The sequence below is a fragment of the Pteropus alecto genome, unplaced genomic scaffold, assembly GCF_000325575.1.
Source record: "Pteropus alecto unplaced genomic scaffold, ASM32557v1 scaffold388, whole genome shotgun sequence".
Classification (NCBI taxonomy): domain Eukaryota; kingdom Metazoa; phylum Chordata; class Mammalia; order Chiroptera; family Pteropodidae; genus Pteropus; species Pteropus alecto.
The window spans coordinates 1,311,853-1,328,970 of NW_006441398.1; the positions used below are offsets into that span (position 1 = coordinate 1,311,853).

The following is a 17,118-nucleotide window of genomic DNA, read 5'->3' on the forward strand; positions in this document are numbered from 1 at the left end:
GCACCACGTGCCCGGGTACTGCAGCTCATAGTGGCCCACGCGCGCCAGCGGCAGCAGCGCCACAGCCAAGGCCACGGCGGCTAGGGCGGCCAGAGCAAGCCGCGCGCGGGCCACTGAGACACACGCCGCGTGCAGCAGGGGCCGCGTGACCCCCACGCAGCGCTCCACCGCCATGCCGCAGCCCAGTAGCAGCGGGCACAGGCCGAAGAAGACCATGCAGCCGCCGAGGAAGTGGCACGTTCCTCCAGACGGCGAGCGCCCCGCCGTGTACAGGCGCAGCACCAGCGCGCCCGGGATCACGTGGCCTGCCAGGTCAGTGGCCAACAGGCTGGCAACGAACAGTAGGAAGGTGGCGGCCGAGCGGCGGCGCCGCAGGCGGCCAGAGGCCTGAGCCAGAAGCGCTAATGCCAGCACGTTGGACACGGCACCCAGCGTCATGGAGAAGATGGGCAGAGCCGGCGATGCGCCCGCGACACCTGACGGCAGCCCCACCGACACGTTGGGGGCCCCAGGCACCGCACACGTCGTTGCCTCATCCTCCAGGCTCAGGTTGAGGGGCCCGCAAGGGCTCATGTCAGATGAGAGGGGTGGGGCTGGGGAGAAGAGGAGGGCAAGATGAGGCTGGCCCCGGACACACTGCCCACCATCCTGCTGAGACCAGCCGGTGTTGGGGGGGACCCATTTCAGATCGTCAGGGCCTACTTGCCCCCATGGCAAGTCCAATGACCCTGGCTGCCCAGTTCCTGACTCCTCCACCTCCTCTGCCTCTCCACATCCCAGCTCTTGCCCCCAGCCTCACTCTGCCCTCACTGTCCCCTTCTCTGTCCACAGTGGCTGTCCTGGCTCCAGTTCTCCTGTCTCTGTCGTAGCCTCTAGGCCTCACAGACCCACCTCCCATTTACACCACAGCAAATTCCTGGGCGCTGACCCCACCTGTACTGGCCCATTTCTGATCTCAGGGCCCCACGTGATCCCACTACCCCATCTCTGACAGTCATCATGTCACCCCTACTTTAGTTCCATCCTTGATTCCTACAGCCCCATCTCTGCCACTCCCTCCCATTGTACTGTCTCTGTCTTCTTGGTCCCATTTGTGTCCCCATGTTGCTTTTCTGTCCCCCACAGTCCCCTGTACCCACAGCTATATTCCTGTCCCCCACATTCCCATCTCTGAGCTCTACTGCTGTCTCTCACTCAGGTCCTACCCTTAACCATGGCTGCCTTGCCCTGAATGCCCCAGAGTTCCACTCCTGCCATATTCATGTTCCTGCCCCCAGAGGCCTCCAGGCTGACCCAGGACTACTCATCCCTTGGTATCATGGTGAGGGCAGAGAGGGCAAAAGTGCCCACTAGGTCAGACGGGAAAGGAAGATGGACTGACGGTAAGACAGGGACAGATGGGGCTGAGAGCCAAGGAACACAGGACAGAGGGAACCATGGCCCCATCCTTCCTTGCCCTCCAGCCCCACCCCAGAGCCTTGATCCCCAGCCTTCTTACCTGGTGGTGCCTGGGACACCGGGTCCCCATCGCCTGCTTCTTGGCCCCTGCTGCCCGTTGCACCCACACCCGCTGTGTCCGAGCTCTCTGGCAGGCCGCTCCCTCCCTCCCTTCCTCCAGGGGCGGCTCCTCAGCTCCCTGCCTCCTCCTGCTGCCTGCTCAGGCCTCCAGGGGCCGCTAAACCCAGCACCAGCCCACAGGGGGCCTGGGGTGGCAGAGACACCCTCTCTGTGCTGCTGGCAATGGGTGAGGGCCACTCTGGGCCCCTGCCCCCTCTATGAAGAAGGGGTCTCCTAGGGAGTTGTCCTGCCCCATCCCCCGTGACCTCCTCCCCCTGACAAAGCAGGAGCACCCCCCTTCCCCTCAGGCATGGGCCTCTGGCCTGCCTCATTAATAAAGTGGATAAAATCTAAACACTGGAAAATGTGAGTGTCACGGGGGGGTGGGGGAAGGCTGGGGTGGCTACAGGGGGTTCCAGTGCTCCCACTGGGGATGCAAAGTTGGGGGTCTAGCTCTTGTGGGGGCAACAGCACCCCCTTGCCTTGATGTTGAGTGGGTGGTAGTGGGCAGTGCCTTGGGTGGGCCAGCTTGGGTCAGGCCCAGCCAGGCCAAGAGACCCGCCCACTATTTACACAGGGGCTTAAAGCCCAGGGCAGGGCAGCAGTAGTCATACCCCTGGAGGGGCGGGGGAGGATGCTGAAGTGGGGCAGGGAAACCAGAACTTCCACTGACCGGGGGGACTCCTAGATCATGCTTTAGGGTGTGGTGAGTGACACATGGGACATACACATCTCAAGCCACAAAGACACACCTGTGGACACACAGCTACAGCCTCATCTCTTGCCCTGAGTAGGGACATGCACACAGTCTCACAATCATATCCCCTAACACCGAGACCAGCCACCATCACAAACTGTCCCTGGCCAGCCACACCTTGGGGTCAGCCATTGTCACATAAACATACCCTGAACTCACTGAGACAGTCGCACTCCCAGCACCAGAGATGTACCTCAAGTTACTGACTCTAACACTGACCACTTCTCTCAACACCCTAAAGTGCAGCCCCCTGAGATTCTTACTGCTGAGACAGCCCCGCAGCCATATCCAAATGACCTAGCAACACTCCCTAACACTCCCGAGACAAGTTACACGGACACACTCCACACGCCATGGGGTGGCAACCACTGGACATTCCGAGATCTAGCTGGTCACCCCCTACCGGGGAAACAGGAATATCTAGACACACGTGCTCATGGCCCTGTAATTCCACAGCCACACTCCATGCAGACACTGCCAGTTACACTCACGAACACCCTGGCACACAGTCATCGCGCCTCGTTCCCTCAACAGTTACAGCCTTCAACGTGGTCACAGAACGTCAACACTGATCCAGTCCTATTCTCTGCACTGAGACACACCACACCCTTCAAACTGGAGCTGTCTACCGTCAGACACAGGAAGCACCTACAGGTGCCCAGGAATTTTTGGAGTAACCCTGACGACTTCCGCCCCCACCCTACCAAGAACACAGCTGCAGATTGAGTATGCATCCCCTGCCCAGCGGACCCCCTCCCCCACTGCCTGCCCTGTGGAAGTGAGGAGCGGGCTGGACTCACACTTTCCCTCTCAGCTCACCCCCAAACATTCCTGCAGAGACCTCTGGCCTGGCTGGCTCCCCTCCCTTCAGTCTTGGCTCTTCCCTCCAGGTCTGGCCAGGATCCCAACCCCCCTTCTTTGATCTCCCTCAATCCTCAGGGATGAAGCCGGTTGTCAAAACAAGCAGGCCCGATTTATGTCCAGGGCATGGTGTGACCCACCATGGATGCCTTCAGACCCCGCACATCCAGTTAGTTGGGGTGGAGACCCCATCGTGAATGTTCCCCCAGCTTCAGGGGTAAACTCTTCCCCATAGCACTCGCTTCAGCAGGCCCAAGGCTCCATTTGGGCCTCCATCTTTTTCCATGCCAGGCCTCCATGCCTCCTGGCCCTGAGGCTCCCCACAACCCTAGGCTGTAGCGAGCAGCCTCGTGCCCACTGTTCACATCAACCTGGAGTGCTGGGAGGCCTCGTTCAAAAGGGAGCAAGACTTGAACCCTCAGTAGACAAAGAAGCTCCAGACTTGCCTGGAGGCCTGGTGGCCCACAGCCAGGAGCCTCATCAGGCGGAACGGGTAGAAGGAGGGTGGGTGGCCCAGGCCAGCTCCTAATTCAATTTAGGGCCCAAGTAGGATAGATTTCAGCTGCTACATTCCTCCCCAGCCCGGGTCCGCCCCCCACTCCCACCCCAGTCATCAGACAGGTCCAACAGCAGATAGAGTCTTTATGTTCCAGACAGCAAATTCAGATATAAAAGCCCACCGCCATCTTCTCTCTTGCCCCATCTGTCAGGGGCTGGGCTGAGGGAGACACGGAGGGTTGGGGAGGTTGGGGGTTCACAGCAGACTTGTGTTTCAAATGCGGAGGTAGGGGGCTCCTCTGGAGTGGGGCAGTGGAAGGGGAGGGTATTATTGCATTTGCTAAAGGGGGATACCCCCACGTTTGGATTCCCTGCATCAGGAAACCAGGGAGGCCAGGACCCCCAAATAGAACCGGAGGTCCCAGGGAGACAGAGGGACCAGTTTGGCAGCTGATGTGGAAAGTTTTGGGGACAGGGGCTGGCTGGCCAATCTGGCTGGTCCCTCCCCGCGTCTGACCCGGCTGAGGTAGGTGGGGAACAGGGCAGAGGGGACAGCTAGGGACCCCAGCCAGACTGGGAACCAGGGAGGGGGTGGTACCAACTGGAGTGGGGCATGGGCTCTGCCCCACCTCCGCGCTGCACTGTCCTGGGGCTGCTGGGCCAGGCCCGAGCTGGATACTGGCTGTGGTGTCCCCACCCCAGGGACTCACACCACGTTGGGCTCAGGCCATCACAAGGTCCAGTGGGAGGCTTAGTAACGGCCAACCTTGGCATCCCCAATGGCACCCCAGACATCAAAGACAAACTCATCAGGGAAGGCGAAGTCACCAAGCCGCTCATCCAGGGCCTCAGCCAGCTCATCTGGGTTCCTCTTGTCCTTCCCAAGTTCCACCATGGTGGCCGCTGGGGGGAGGGGGGAGCAGAATGGAGGCACAGATGGCAGAGGTGCTCAGGATAGACGTAGCCCGCAGGACGTGGAAACCCCCTCCCACAGACTACCACCCCTACCCAGATCCAGGTGCCACCCACTCACCCAGCTCTGTGTCCCTGATGCCCATGTAACTCTCCAGCAGGTCATCTACTTTCTCAATCGCCTTCTCCTCAAAGGCCGAGGGCTTGGAAGGAGCGGGGAAAGGAGAAACAGTAGCATCATAATAACGTGAACGTAACTATAATCGTATTTACTAAGTGCCAGGTCTCTTTTTGTCACTTTATGTGTATTAACCTACAGTTCATCTTCAAGACAACCCTGACAGTGTCAGTACTACTATCCTCCCATTTTACAGACAAGGAAACCGAGGCTCACTTGCCCAAAAAAGGTCCCAGAGCTGGGAGGAGGCAGAGATGGGTTTGAATCCAGTGCCTGGAGCCCCTCAGCTAAGAGGTGGTGCTGCCATCTATGAATGTGCAAGGAAGTGGGGCTGGAGCCCTGCTGGAACACTCACCAGATCCTCTACTGTGGCAGGGCCCCGCGATCGAAGCCGGAGGGTCCCTCGGCCAGTGCCCAGCTGGGGGCCAGAGCCAGGGCGGCCACCCGCTGAACGCATGCTGATCATGTCTGTGGGAGCCAGGGGAGGGGTGAAGGTGGGGAAAGCCCAATTCCAGCCTGTTCTGGGCAGGAACCTAGGCATCCTGGACTTAGATACTTCCCTCCACCTTCTCTAAGCTCCCGTGGGATCCACGGGGAGTTGGGAGCTGAGATGATTCCAGGAGGGCATGACCCCTGACTTAAGCTTGCCATGGATGGGAAGGGACACTCAGGGGCTGGAAATGGAAAAGGCTGCAAGGGAGACCAGAGGGGGCCACATTTGTACCGAGGGCCCTAGGGACAGAAAGGGGGTGGAGCCTCAGTCTCTAGCTGCTCTCCCCAAGGCCAAGGGGGTAGAGTTGCTGGGCCGCAGATCGGCCCTTTCTGCCTGGGAAAGTGTTTCAGAGTCTCCTACCCCCATCCCCACCCCAGGGGCCTCCAGCCCATTCCTGAGAGTTAGTGAAGCCAGACTGAAAAGTGGGGAGGCTGGCACAGAGCAGCCAAGCCTGGCTTCTCGGGGCTGGGGGAAATGGCCAGGGTTGGGGGCACTTGGCTGGGCTAATGGCTCCTGGAAGCTGGGTGTGGGGGCAACTTCCTCCTTGCCCCAACCTTCCTCCCAGGCTGGGCAGAGAGCCAGCACCCCCTCCCCAAGGCAGGGTGGAGCTGCCCCTTTCAAACTGTCAGCTGGGTTTGGGTGCCACCTGCTGGTAGCCCTTGGCACTGCAGCTTGGACTGAAGTAAACAGGGTGATGATCATGCTGGTACAGGCGGTGGACCCTCACCAAAAGCCTTGCGGGGCTCCGTGAGCTTCAGTGTGAAGGTGCGGCCTCGGGGCAGCTCCTTGAGCAGCCGGGCCACTTCATAGTGCCGGCAGCCCAGCAGGCTCTGTCCATTGATGGCCTCGATCATGTCACCCACGCTGATGAGCTGGATGTGGTCGATTACACTGCCCTCCTTGATCCGCTGTGGGGGAGAGGAGTTGTCAATCCCGTGGCTCCACCCCTGGAACCTATGGCCTGCCCTAACCTCAGGCACCTTGATGAAGGCATAGCCTGCCCCGTTGTCCGTGATGGTGAGCCCCAGCGCCTCCTCCGACTTGAACACCTCCACTTCTTTGCGCTGCCCCTTGACGTGGGCGAAGATGAAGTCCTCCAGCCCAATCTGGCCCCCGAGGAGCTTGTCCATGTCCACTTTGTGGGTATTGAGAGTACAGAACATCACCTGCAGAGGTGGGAGACACTCAACCCTTACCTTCCCTCCCTTGTACTTTGCAACCCCACCTAAGGAGGAAGGAGGAAAGTCAGGACAGGCCTGAGGGTCTCCACCCCAGTGCCTGACCACCCTTGGCACCAGGGCAGGGCCCCGACTGGGATGTAAGCTCTGCTAGGGCTAGGATTTCTGTCCTAGCAAAAACTCCCTGCTGGTTCCAGGCATAGAGCCTGGCCCAATGTGAGAGTCCAGTAAATGCCTGTAGAATGAATGAAGGGGCACAGATTCCCGCTCGGCCTACTGAGACCCCTGCAGCTACTTTTTGCTCAACTCCACTTCTGGGCTCTCTTCCTTCAGCGCCCAAAGTCTTTGGGGTTGGGCCTTCCTATGCATTATGCAGAAGTGAGTCTTGCACTTGACCTCCAGCCCCCACAATCCACTGGGGTACAAGCCTCTCAATGAATGTTGGGAATGTAGCATCCAGTCCTGGGCATCAGTTCTCATAATCTACTGGGGTGCAGGCTTCCCAGTGCCAAATGGGAACTCAACATTCAGCCTTGGCCTCCAGTTCCTAATTCACTGGGGAACAGGCCTCAGCACCTGCAGCTTTGGCACTTGAGCCCCAGCTCAAGATCAGGATGCACGCCCAGGCCTCTAAACCCACCATCAGGGCCCCTGGTACCCCCTGGTGGGTACCTCAGCAACTGGCAGCCGGAAGGCCTCGGCGATCTTGCTGTACAGCTCCTTGACGTTGGTAAAGCCCTCGATGCGGCCAGTGGGACTGCCGTGGGCCAGCTGGGTGTGGAACACGAGGCGGGGCCGCAGGGCCGGGGGAGGAGGGGGCAAGCCCATTTGGGGCCCCCCTGCTCCACCTCCACCCAGGGGCCCTGGCTCCCCCACGCCCAGCCCACCTCGGCCTGGCTCAGCTTCCTCATTTTCCACCAGAGGCGGCGCCTTTTTCCGCCGCCCCAGTCCCAGCGGCATGAGCAACGGAAAGAGGGGTCGCGTCCAGAAGATCTGCAGGGTGGGAAAGTGGGCTCAGGGCCTGGGCAATGGCCCTGGGCTGCCTCTCCCCACCATTAGCGCCCTATAGGCCCAATGACATATTCAGAGAACAGATTGGCCTCGGTTCAGATCCCAGTCCCAGCACTTCTACACTCATACAGAAGTAATAATAGCAGCTCGTATCTCTTAGGACCCCACACTAACTGTTCTGTGACTTTACTTAATCCTCACGCCACATCTCGATGTAGGGATCATATATGCTATGATTATGCCGATATAACAGATAAGACGATGGAGAATCAGAGCGGTTAAATTCCTCTTTTTCTATAGGTCGCAGTCATTAGTGCTGTGTGCAAAAAAGTTCTGACTCTCCCTTCAAAGCACATAGGCAGATGGCACATACTGACCTACTTACAACTGGGCAGAAATAGTTCTGGTCAATGAATTGTGAGAGAAAGTAACATATGACATTTCTGGACTGAAGCATTTAATTACTGGAGCAAGAGCCTCCAGAGGTCGATTTCTCCCTGGCGGGATGACCACCCATATTTAACATGGGCCTCAGCTGCCTGGTCTACCAATAGGAACATTCTATTCACCTGGCTACGTTGTGGTGAGGACCAAATTATGCCAAACTATATTTTTGTGTGTAAATGGGACTTCCTGCTCCCTCCTTTAGATCACCTCTTCTGGGGGTTGTCCTGGATTCAGTTGAGTCCAGTAGGCTGCACTCATCCTTATACATGCATTCATTTACTCACTCATTCATTCATCTATTCTCCAACATCTCCTCTAGTATAACCTGGTCCAGCTCCACCATCACTCACCTAGACTAGTATAGCTCCCTCCTTCGGGTCTTCTGGCTTTTGCCCTTGCCCCCCACGGTCTCTTGTCAACACAGCAGCCAGAGTGATCCTGTAAAATATTAAGCCATGTCACATCTATTCTCTGCTCTGACCTCTCCCCGGGCTCCTAACATCCTCCCCTGGGCACACAGGTCCCCAAAGACCTGCCCCCATCACCTCCCTGCCCTCATCTCCTCCCATTTTCCCCCTCCCTCCCTCCCTCCAGTCATATAGGCCTTGTCCCTGTTTCTCCAACATACCAGGCACTGTCCAGCCTCAGGGCCTTTGCACTAGCTGTGGCCCCTGGTATCCATACAACTCACTCTCTCACCTCTTTCAGGTGGAAAATATATTTCATTGTTTTCCAAAAGGGCAAAGACTTTTGTCTGTCTTATTCATCCCCACATTCTCAGTGCAGAGAACAGTGCCTGGCACGTAGCAGGTGCTCAATACTTGTTGAATCATGAATGGATGAATGAATGATCCTAATACTCATCAGCCCACCAGTCCCTGTGCCTGGCTCTGGGGAGACAAAGGGACACAGGATGTAGTGTCTTCCCTTAAGAGGGCTTTGTCTCTTCATCAAAAGCACAAGCCCCACCTCTGTGGTCCCCAATCCCTTGCTTCCCAGTGTAGTGCTGGGCACAGGGCAAGTGCTTCATCTGGCCATGGAGACAGGGACTGCAAGTCTCTCACCTTTCTCTGTGTTTTTTTTCACTCCCTTCATAATCAATGATGAATACTTTTTTATACATTTATTAACCATTTAGATTTACCCTTTTGTGACTTGCCTATTTAAGACATTGCCCAATTAAAAAAATTTTTTTTTAAATTGCATGGCCTGTCTTTTTTCTTATTGACTTGTGGGAACTCTTTATATATTTCAGTTATTAATACTATCTGTTCTGAATATATTCTTTTAACTCTACTGATAGTGCCCATCACTAGATCTAGCACAGTAGGCACTCACTGAATATTTGACAAAAAATAAATTCTAGATGAATAAGCCAATACTGCCTCAAGTTATTTTATTACACTCAATGGTACTTAAAAAAAAAAAAAAAAACTCTCATCACCACCTCCCCTAATCCTCCTCTCCCACCATACACTGGGAGGCAGGATGCCAAGAACATGAGTCTGGAATCTAGCTTCACTGCTTAATAGCTGTGTGGCCTTGGACAAGTATCTTAAGCTCTCTGAGTTCTAAGGAAATCATACATATGCCTGGAACAGTTCCTAGCACACAATATACGGGTTCCATAAATGTTGGCAATTATTACTATTTCTATCTATAAATATAGAAGATACTTCCTCTTTTTCTCAGGACCCCCACATCTTGATCACCATTTCCCAACCTCCTTATTCTCTCTGCCCACGCTCACTGCCCTGGTTCAGGCTGGCTGCTGTGTCCTCACTTGTGGGGGTGGGGGATATAACGGTGGTGAGGAAAGTGGTGATTAATGAATTTGCCTTCCAGGCCAGAAGAGGCAGGGTGGCCTCGGTTTGAATCCCACCCCGCGGCTTACCAGCTGTGTGGCCATAGGCAAGTCACTTCATTTGACAGGACCTCAGTTTCCCCATCTGAAAAATGGGCAGAAGTACTGTCTTTCAGAGTGCTTATGGAGATTCAAAGAGATTATGCATGTAACCTGCTTAGCACTTTGCCTGACATTCAGTTTAAGTTGTTATTTTATTATCATTACTATACTGCCTCTTCCTCTGCCCTGCCTAGGAACATGCCATCCCCTCTGCCCACCAGGACCTACTCCAGGCCACTTCCTCCAGGCAGCCTCCCGGGCTTGCCCCTGCCTGTTGGAACCGCCCCTGTGGTCCAGACGGCTCAGGCCCATGAACTTAATTACATGTTGCCCTGGCAGAATGCTTGTCTTCCAGTCTTAGGCTGTTATTTAACTTCGTGTCTCTATTTTAAAATGTAAACCAGATCATATCACTCCCCTGCCTCAAATCCTACAATGGTTTCCCACCTGATGGAGAAAAAGCTCCAAACTCCTTAATGTGACCCCCAGACTCCTGTAGAATAGTGGCTTTGGCTGCATCTCCTGCCCCAGCCACCCTATTCCAAACCTGGTCCAGCCTCAGAGCCTTTGCTCTGGCTGTGTCCCCTGCCTGATCTTTACAGGGTTGGCTCCTTTTTGCCATTAAGGTCTCGGCTCCAAAGTCAACTTCTCCGAAAGCCCCCCTTGCCCAGAGTTTCTATCATGCCACTCCCTCATATTTTATTCATAGTAGTTATCAACAACTGCAGGTTTCTTCGTTTACTTGTTAGCTTGTTTGTTGCTTGTTTCCCCCACTAGAAATGGCAGCTCCCCAAGAGCAAGGATTTTTGTCTTGTTCACTACCGAATCCTCTGTGCCAAGAATAGTGCCTGGCACAGAGTAGGTGCTCAATAAATATTTGTATGAACGAATGTATCTTATGTCCTCATTCTGACTGTTCTCTGAGCCTCCAAATCCTCAGATCATGCCTGCTGTGGAGTTGCAAACTGCCATCTTACCTCACGTTCCCAGGCTCCCCTCAAATCTGAAGACAGGGTGGGAGAAAAGGAGTTTCAGCCTGGGCATCGAACGGGTTAGCGGGTTAGCTGGAACTCCAGCATCCCTACCTTTTCTTCCTTCCCTGGGAAGGGCCTGAAACTTAGCAACCCCACAGCCACATAGAATGGCTGTGGGGGCGGGGAGCAGGAAGTGGGAAGGGGGTTCCTAGGAGCTGACACAAACTCGGGGAGGGGAGACACCACGCCCAGGCTCCCCTTTCCCAGGGTAATGCTTTGGAGAGGAAGGCGGGAGGCCTCTGATTCAGTCTTGAAAAACCGGCTCCTGGGTGTTTCCAGGGAGAACGCCTACTGCGCCTGCCTACTGTGCCTGCGTTGGCTGAGGCTTCCAAGGAGGGCCCGGCAGGCACAGGACCCCAGCATCCTGGCCCCCTGCCTATCTTCCCTGAAGACATCACTCTCGTCTCGGGGCACAGGTACTCTAGCGATGCGTTCCAGCTCAGGGGAGAAGGGACATGGGGCAGCTTATTCTTTGAGTGTCTGGTGACTTCTGGGGAGGAGAGAGTGGGGGGAGAAGCAAAGACCAGCAGGTGTGACCTAGATGGTATGTATAGTGTGTGCGTAGGGGGGAGGTAGGGGGTGGGCCGTCAGTGCAGCAGGCGGAGGAGTTGTTCAGGAACGTCTCAGCCATGGAGCCACTGGCCATGCAGTCTAGTGGCTAAGACTCCAGGTCTGGCCTCTGAGATTTGAATTCCAGATCAGCCTCTTACTAGCTGTGTACCTTGGGTAAGTCACTCCACCTCTCTGGATCTGTTGCTTCACTCCTAAAAGAAGTGACAGCACTTTCCATGAGGTGTTTAAATTCAACGATCCGCATGGTAAATACCTGACACGGAAGTGTTCAGTTAATGCTAGTCGGAGTGAATTTTTCATTGTTATTATCGGGACCTCGGTCCTTCCCAGGCCCCCCTTTCCCAGGCCCTAGAAGATTGGGATCCGGCCAGCTCCGGGGAAGTGCCCGGATAGGGCTCAGAAATACCGACCCCGCGCCTGTGCCCGCCCAGGCCGCGGCTGACCAGAGGGGTGCAGGGGGCAGGGGTACGGCTGGAGACCCTATCCGGGCAGCGGAGGCGTTGGCCCCTTACCTCCAGCGGGAAGGGAGGCGCCCGGCTGAGAAGGGTCCTCGGACATCCCCCTCACCCAGCCCAGACCTCCAGCAGAGTCTCGCCTGCGGTGGAAACTCACCTGCGCCGCCGCCGCCCTGCGCGCGCCCAACTCGGCCCTCCGCAAACTCTGGCCCGGGCCTCTCCCGCAGCCGCTGCCAGGGGGCGGGGCCGGTGCCCGCGCCCGACCAATCAGGAACGGCCGCCCAGAGCTCGCGGCCAATCCTCGCCTCGCCTTGCCGGGTCGGGTGGACCCGACGGAAACATTCCAGAGGGATCCCTCCGCCTCGCCGGCTCTTCCCGACACCCCACGCCGCGGCGCAGTGGACCTTCCCACTCCGCCTAAGCTTCGGTGGGCTGTACCACCGCAGGGCTGCGGAGGGGGGAGCTGCGGCTGGGCCCCGGCCAATCGCGGGGAAGGAAGGAGACGAGCGGCCAATGGGAAGCTGGGGGCCCTGGACCACGTGCTGTTGGTCGATTGTTGGTCTCCGGGGTACTGGGTGGTAAGGGACGTGAGGCTGGCTGTGGGAGTCAGGTGACCAAGGTTGAGTTTCGGAGAGCGGATGCGAACTCTCATCATCTGGAAGATTTCTGGTCACTAAAAGCAGTGGGATCAGATGAGTCCTCCGCCAGGCCTGCTCCTCCTGCCGGAGCCCAACCATCCTCAGAACGGATAAAAAGATGCATTCATTCCAGGCTGGCGGTGGGGGGGGCGGGGCGATGACCGAGATGAATAGGGAGGGTCCCGAGAGTCCCTGCTTCCTGGAGTGTACAATGGACAAGGGCATTCATTCATTCATTCATTCACTCATCAAATATTTAGTGTGCCCATGCTTGGTGCCAGGCTCTGTCCTATCTCTATAAGCTGAATGTGCTCCTAGTAGAGGGAACAGCGTGTGCAAAAGCCTGGAGGCAGGACAGAGAGATACAGCTAGTGTCTCTTTGGGATAGTGCAATATCGTAGGAGATAGCAAAAGGGTGCAATGAAACGAATGACAAGGGCGAGATTGCCTGTTTCCTTGTTGGTTAGACCAACAAATATTTATTGAGCACATACTATGTGTATCCACATAACCCAAACTTCTGCTCTCAGGAAGCTGATCTTTAATGAATCTGTCTCCTCTATCCGACTGTGCCTATCCTCCACCCTCCCACCCCCTTCACACCGCCGGGCACAGAGCATACATGTGTGGATGAAAGGACCACGTAATCTCCCCATCTCTGGGTTTGTCTTGTAACCGTAATTTCTCAGGTAGGAGCAGATCCAAGAAACAAAGATGCAAACGCACCTCGAAAAGTCCAGGACACTCAGTTCTCAAGACCGGTGATATTTCCTTGTTCTAGTTCAAAACCGGCCACTCAGGCAGCTGGGGTTAGATCAGGATTTCACTGTGTGTTCTGGGAACTGTAGTTCTTGGAGGCCTCTAACTGTTGGGACCTTGCTTAGGCCTCAATGCCTGGGTCTTTGCAGTCCCCAAGGTGACCTGCTGTGCATCCCAGCCCCACCAGGGCCAGCAGAGGGGTGAGGGCCAGCAGAGGGGTGAGAGTGGGCCCTGAGGCCTCGCTGCTGAAGCTGCTGAGGGCTGCCCAGCAAAGCCCCACCCAGCTGGCAAACACTGAGGTTGCCATGGCAACAGGTTCAGCTATTGTCCTTGTCTTCCTGTTTTGCTGACCTCTACCACCCCCAATGAGTGATCAGTTGCTTCAGCTGGGCCAGTGCCCTCTGTGGGACTGTGCCCACTGCCCTGGTTGCACCTGGCATCTGAGTTGCCCACTACACACTTGGAGAAGGCAGGTTGTAGGGCTGCAGGAACAACAGAGTTCTCAGCCAGAACCCACCTTAATCCACATGTTAACAGATAAGAAAATGTCCAGGGAGGGGTGAGGGAGTTACCCAAGGACACAGAGCTGAGCTGGGCACATCTTACGCTGTTTTAGAGCTCAAGAGACAAGGCCTGAAAATAAGCTGGGAGACCTAGCTGGCGAAGGAGCTCAGTTCTGAGTGTTACTTCTGCCTCTTTAGAGAATGGAAGTTCTGGGATGCCAACTAATACATGCAGGAGGAAAGGTTGAGTTAAATGTCACCATTTTGCAGACAGTAGAGGAATAAATGATTCAGGCAAGTCTTATCAATGGGGAAGTGGATATTCAGTCTCAAAAGACCAGCCCATAGACTATTTGTTAATTATAATGGGGAAAAGTTACCAGTAGAGAAACCTGGAAGTCACCACCTTAACCAAGTGATCGAAGTTAACATCACCAGTGATGGGACAGGCTGTCCTCTCGTGCTCCCTGCTGTGTTATTCTGAGACGGACACAACATCACTTACGAAGTCCTTGGTCCTGTCCTAAGTGTTTAACCTGAATCTAATTGTGAGGAGACAACCAGACACATCCCAATTGAGGGACATTCTTAAAAAAAGAAAGATAGAGGAGGGGAGAGGGAGAGAGAGAGAAAGGGAGGAAGGGAAGAAGAGAGTGAAGTGGGGGGAGGAGGAGGAGGAGGAGGAGGAGGTAAACAATCACCTAGACTGTTCAAACAGATCTATGTCATGAAAGGCAAAATCAATCCCTTAATTAAATGAATGAATAAAGTCTGAGGAACAAGTCTATACTAAAGGAGACAAAAGAGAGGTGATAACCAAAATCATTGTATAATCCTTGATTGGATCTTCAATAAAATTTCAAAAAAAGATAAAACAGCTATGAAGTATATTTTTGGGATAATTGAAGATATTTGAATGTTGAGCGAATATTAGATAATATTGTATTCATGTTAAATTTCCTGAGGGTGAGCGCTGTACTGTGGTTACATAAAAGAATGGTCTTATTCTTAGGTGATACACGCTGAATTATTTAGTGGTAAATTTGTGATGGCTGCAACTCTCATGGTTCAGAGAAAAATTATACATGTATACAATAGTTTATATACAATATCATACGTTAGTATTAGTATATAGGGAGAGAAAGAGAGAATGCAAATGTGACAAAATAGTAACAATTGTCGCTGAATCCAGGAGAGTGGTACATGTTATATGGGTGTTCATTTTATTATTCTTGTAAGTTTTCTATTGCTTTGAAAATTTCGATACAAATATTGGGGGAAAATACCTCCATTTCCCTCCCATTCCCAGAGGCAACTTTCCGGCAGGTTTAATGTGCACCTTTTTGTTTGTGTCTTTCCTTGATAATGTGTGCTGTTTTATGTGGGTGTTCTGTTGTATTGGGCTTCTTACTTTTTCCCCCACTCAGCACAGAATTGCTTGTTTTGCACTATACCTTGAAGATCCAGCTGTACTGCTAATTTCTTGACTGTTTTCTTCTAACTTCTGCTTGATGCTTGATGAGGTGCATCCCTCATATCTTACTACTCTGTCCCACAAGGATGGTCCCCAGGTAGCCTCCAGCTCCCACACCACAGCAGACAGCCATAGGCATACCCCTTTAGGGACCTGGTAAGAATTTCCCTAGGAGAGAGATCTGGACGCAGAGATGCTGTGTCACAGGGCACACTCAATGGCTATGTGGCCCCCTCAGACTATCTCCATCAGACTGAGTGGCAGTGCAGGAGTGTCCCATGTCCCCACATTACCAACTGCCGCTTGTATCATCTAGCTTACTGATTTTTGCCACTTGGAGTCACTGTCAAGTGACACCACCATTGCTTTGTTTTACATTTCTCTGATTTCTAATCATTTTGAACATGTCCTCATTTGCTTGATAACTTTCTGGTTTTCCTCTTCTGTAAATTGCCTGTTCATAGTCTTTGCCTAGTGCTTCATTTGCACCAGTGCTTCAGAGTCTAGATCTGCACTGTCTAATCTGATCTGTCCGCGGCCCCCAAACCCTGGGCCATGGACCGCTATTGGTCTGTAGCCTTTTAGGACCCGGGCCGCACAGCAGGAGGTGAGAGGAGAGCAAGTGAAGTTTCATCTGTATTTGGAGCTGCTCCCCAGCGCTAGCATCGCTGAGAGGTTTGACTGCAAGGAGACCACAATAGATCAATTGCTTGCAGGCTCATATCAAAACCCTATCAGTGAGTGGCAAAAGACAATTAAGCTGCATCTGGTGGCAGGCTTTATAGTGGCAAGTGAGTTGATATACTTCAATTACACAGCTGCATCTGGTGGCATCTAATTCTACATTATGGTGAATTGTATAATTATCTCATTATAGATTACAGTGTAATAATAATAGAAATAAAGTGCACAATAAATGTAATGTGCTCAAATCATCCCGAAACCATCCCCTCGCCCCCACCCCGCTTTCTTCCCCTAGTCCGTGGAAAAATTGTCTTCCATGAAACCTGTCCCTGGTGCCAGAAAGGTTGGGGACCCCTAGTCTAACGTGAATGCTCTACTTCTCATGTGGTTATCGAGGACTTGAAATGTGGCTGATACAAATTGAGATGTGCTGTCAGTGTGAGATACACACCAGATTTCTGAGACTTAGTAGAAAGAAGAGAGGATGCAAAATATCACATCTCATTAACTCATTTTTATAGTGATTACATGTCATCATCATAATAATGTGGTGTATATGGCTAAATAAAATGTATTATTCAAATTAATTTCACTGGTTTCTTTTTACTATTTTAATGTGGCTACTAGAAAAGTAAAATTACATATGTGCTGGGGGTGCTAGGCACTGGGAACGCCAGGCCCTGGGTGCGCGCCGGGAACACCTGGGTGGAGACTCCCTGCCTTCAGAGAACCAGTTCTTAAGGGGAGACGGTAACATCCGTGGGTCAGGGGGTGGAAGGGGGGGTGGAATTAAAGAGGGGGAAAAACATTACATGTGCATTTGCATAGTTCTATTGAATAGAGCTGGGATATTAGCCTGTCAGTTTCAACAATGGTAGATAATGTTTAGATAGAGCTTCCTATATGCTAGGCACTGTTCTAAGAATTTTATGTTTATTCAACCATTTAACTCTCCTAACAAACCTGTGAGTTAGCTACAGTGCTCAACTCTGCAAATATATTCTCCCATTCTGTCATGTGACGATTTGCTTTATCCATGTTATTCTTCATTGGGAAAGAAATTCTTAATTTCAATGGGATAGCAGTTATCCATTTTGTGGTTTGTGCCCATGGAAGTTCATTAAAGAGGCCCTTTCTACTCTTAAATCACAAAAGTATTCTACATTTTCTTCCATTTATTCTATGGCTTTACTTTTCTTG

General features: G+C 53.3%; 2 protein-coding genes across 7 annotated transcripts in view; both read right to left on the minus strand.

The window, feature by feature from the left end:
• Window positions 1-3,677, minus strand: part of PTGER1 (prostaglandin E receptor 1) — a 5,425-nt gene extending 1,748 nt beyond the window's left edge. The window contains exon 1 of the mRNA XM_025051645.1: window positions 1-3,677. Coding sequence (XP_024907413.1) covers window positions 1-573 — 573 coding nt within the window. The 5' untranslated portion in view covers window positions 574-3,677.
• Window positions 3,678-3,800: 123 nt separating this feature from the next.
• Window positions 3,801-12,208, minus strand: GIPC1 (GIPC PDZ domain containing family member 1). Of its 6 annotated transcripts, none has more exons than XM_025051642.1 (9): window positions 12,018-12,088; window positions 9,787-9,841; window positions 8,243-8,330; window positions 7,107-7,427; window positions 6,237-6,422; window positions 5,984-6,164; window positions 5,119-5,231; window positions 4,707-4,788; window positions 3,801-4,576 (listed from the first exon to the last, which is right to left on the minus strand). In XM_025051642.1, the coding sequence occupies exons 4-9, from the start codon at window positions 7,392-7,394 to the stop codon at window positions 4,425-4,427; spliced, it is 1,002 nt and encodes a 333-aa protein (XP_024907410.1). In that variant the 5' UTR covers window positions 7,395-7,427; window positions 8,243-8,330; window positions 9,787-9,841; window positions 12,018-12,088; the 3' UTR covers window positions 3,801-4,424. The 6 variants fall into 6 exon arrangements, with proteins under 6 accessions (XP_024907410.1, XP_024907411.1, XP_015450235.1 ...); XM_025051643.1 differs by lacking the exon at window positions 12,018-12,088 and adding an exon at window positions 11,918-11,956; XM_015594749.2 differs by lacking the exon at window positions 12,018-12,088 and adding an exon at window positions 10,776-11,859.
• Window positions 12,209-17,118: the final 4,910 nt, after the last annotated feature.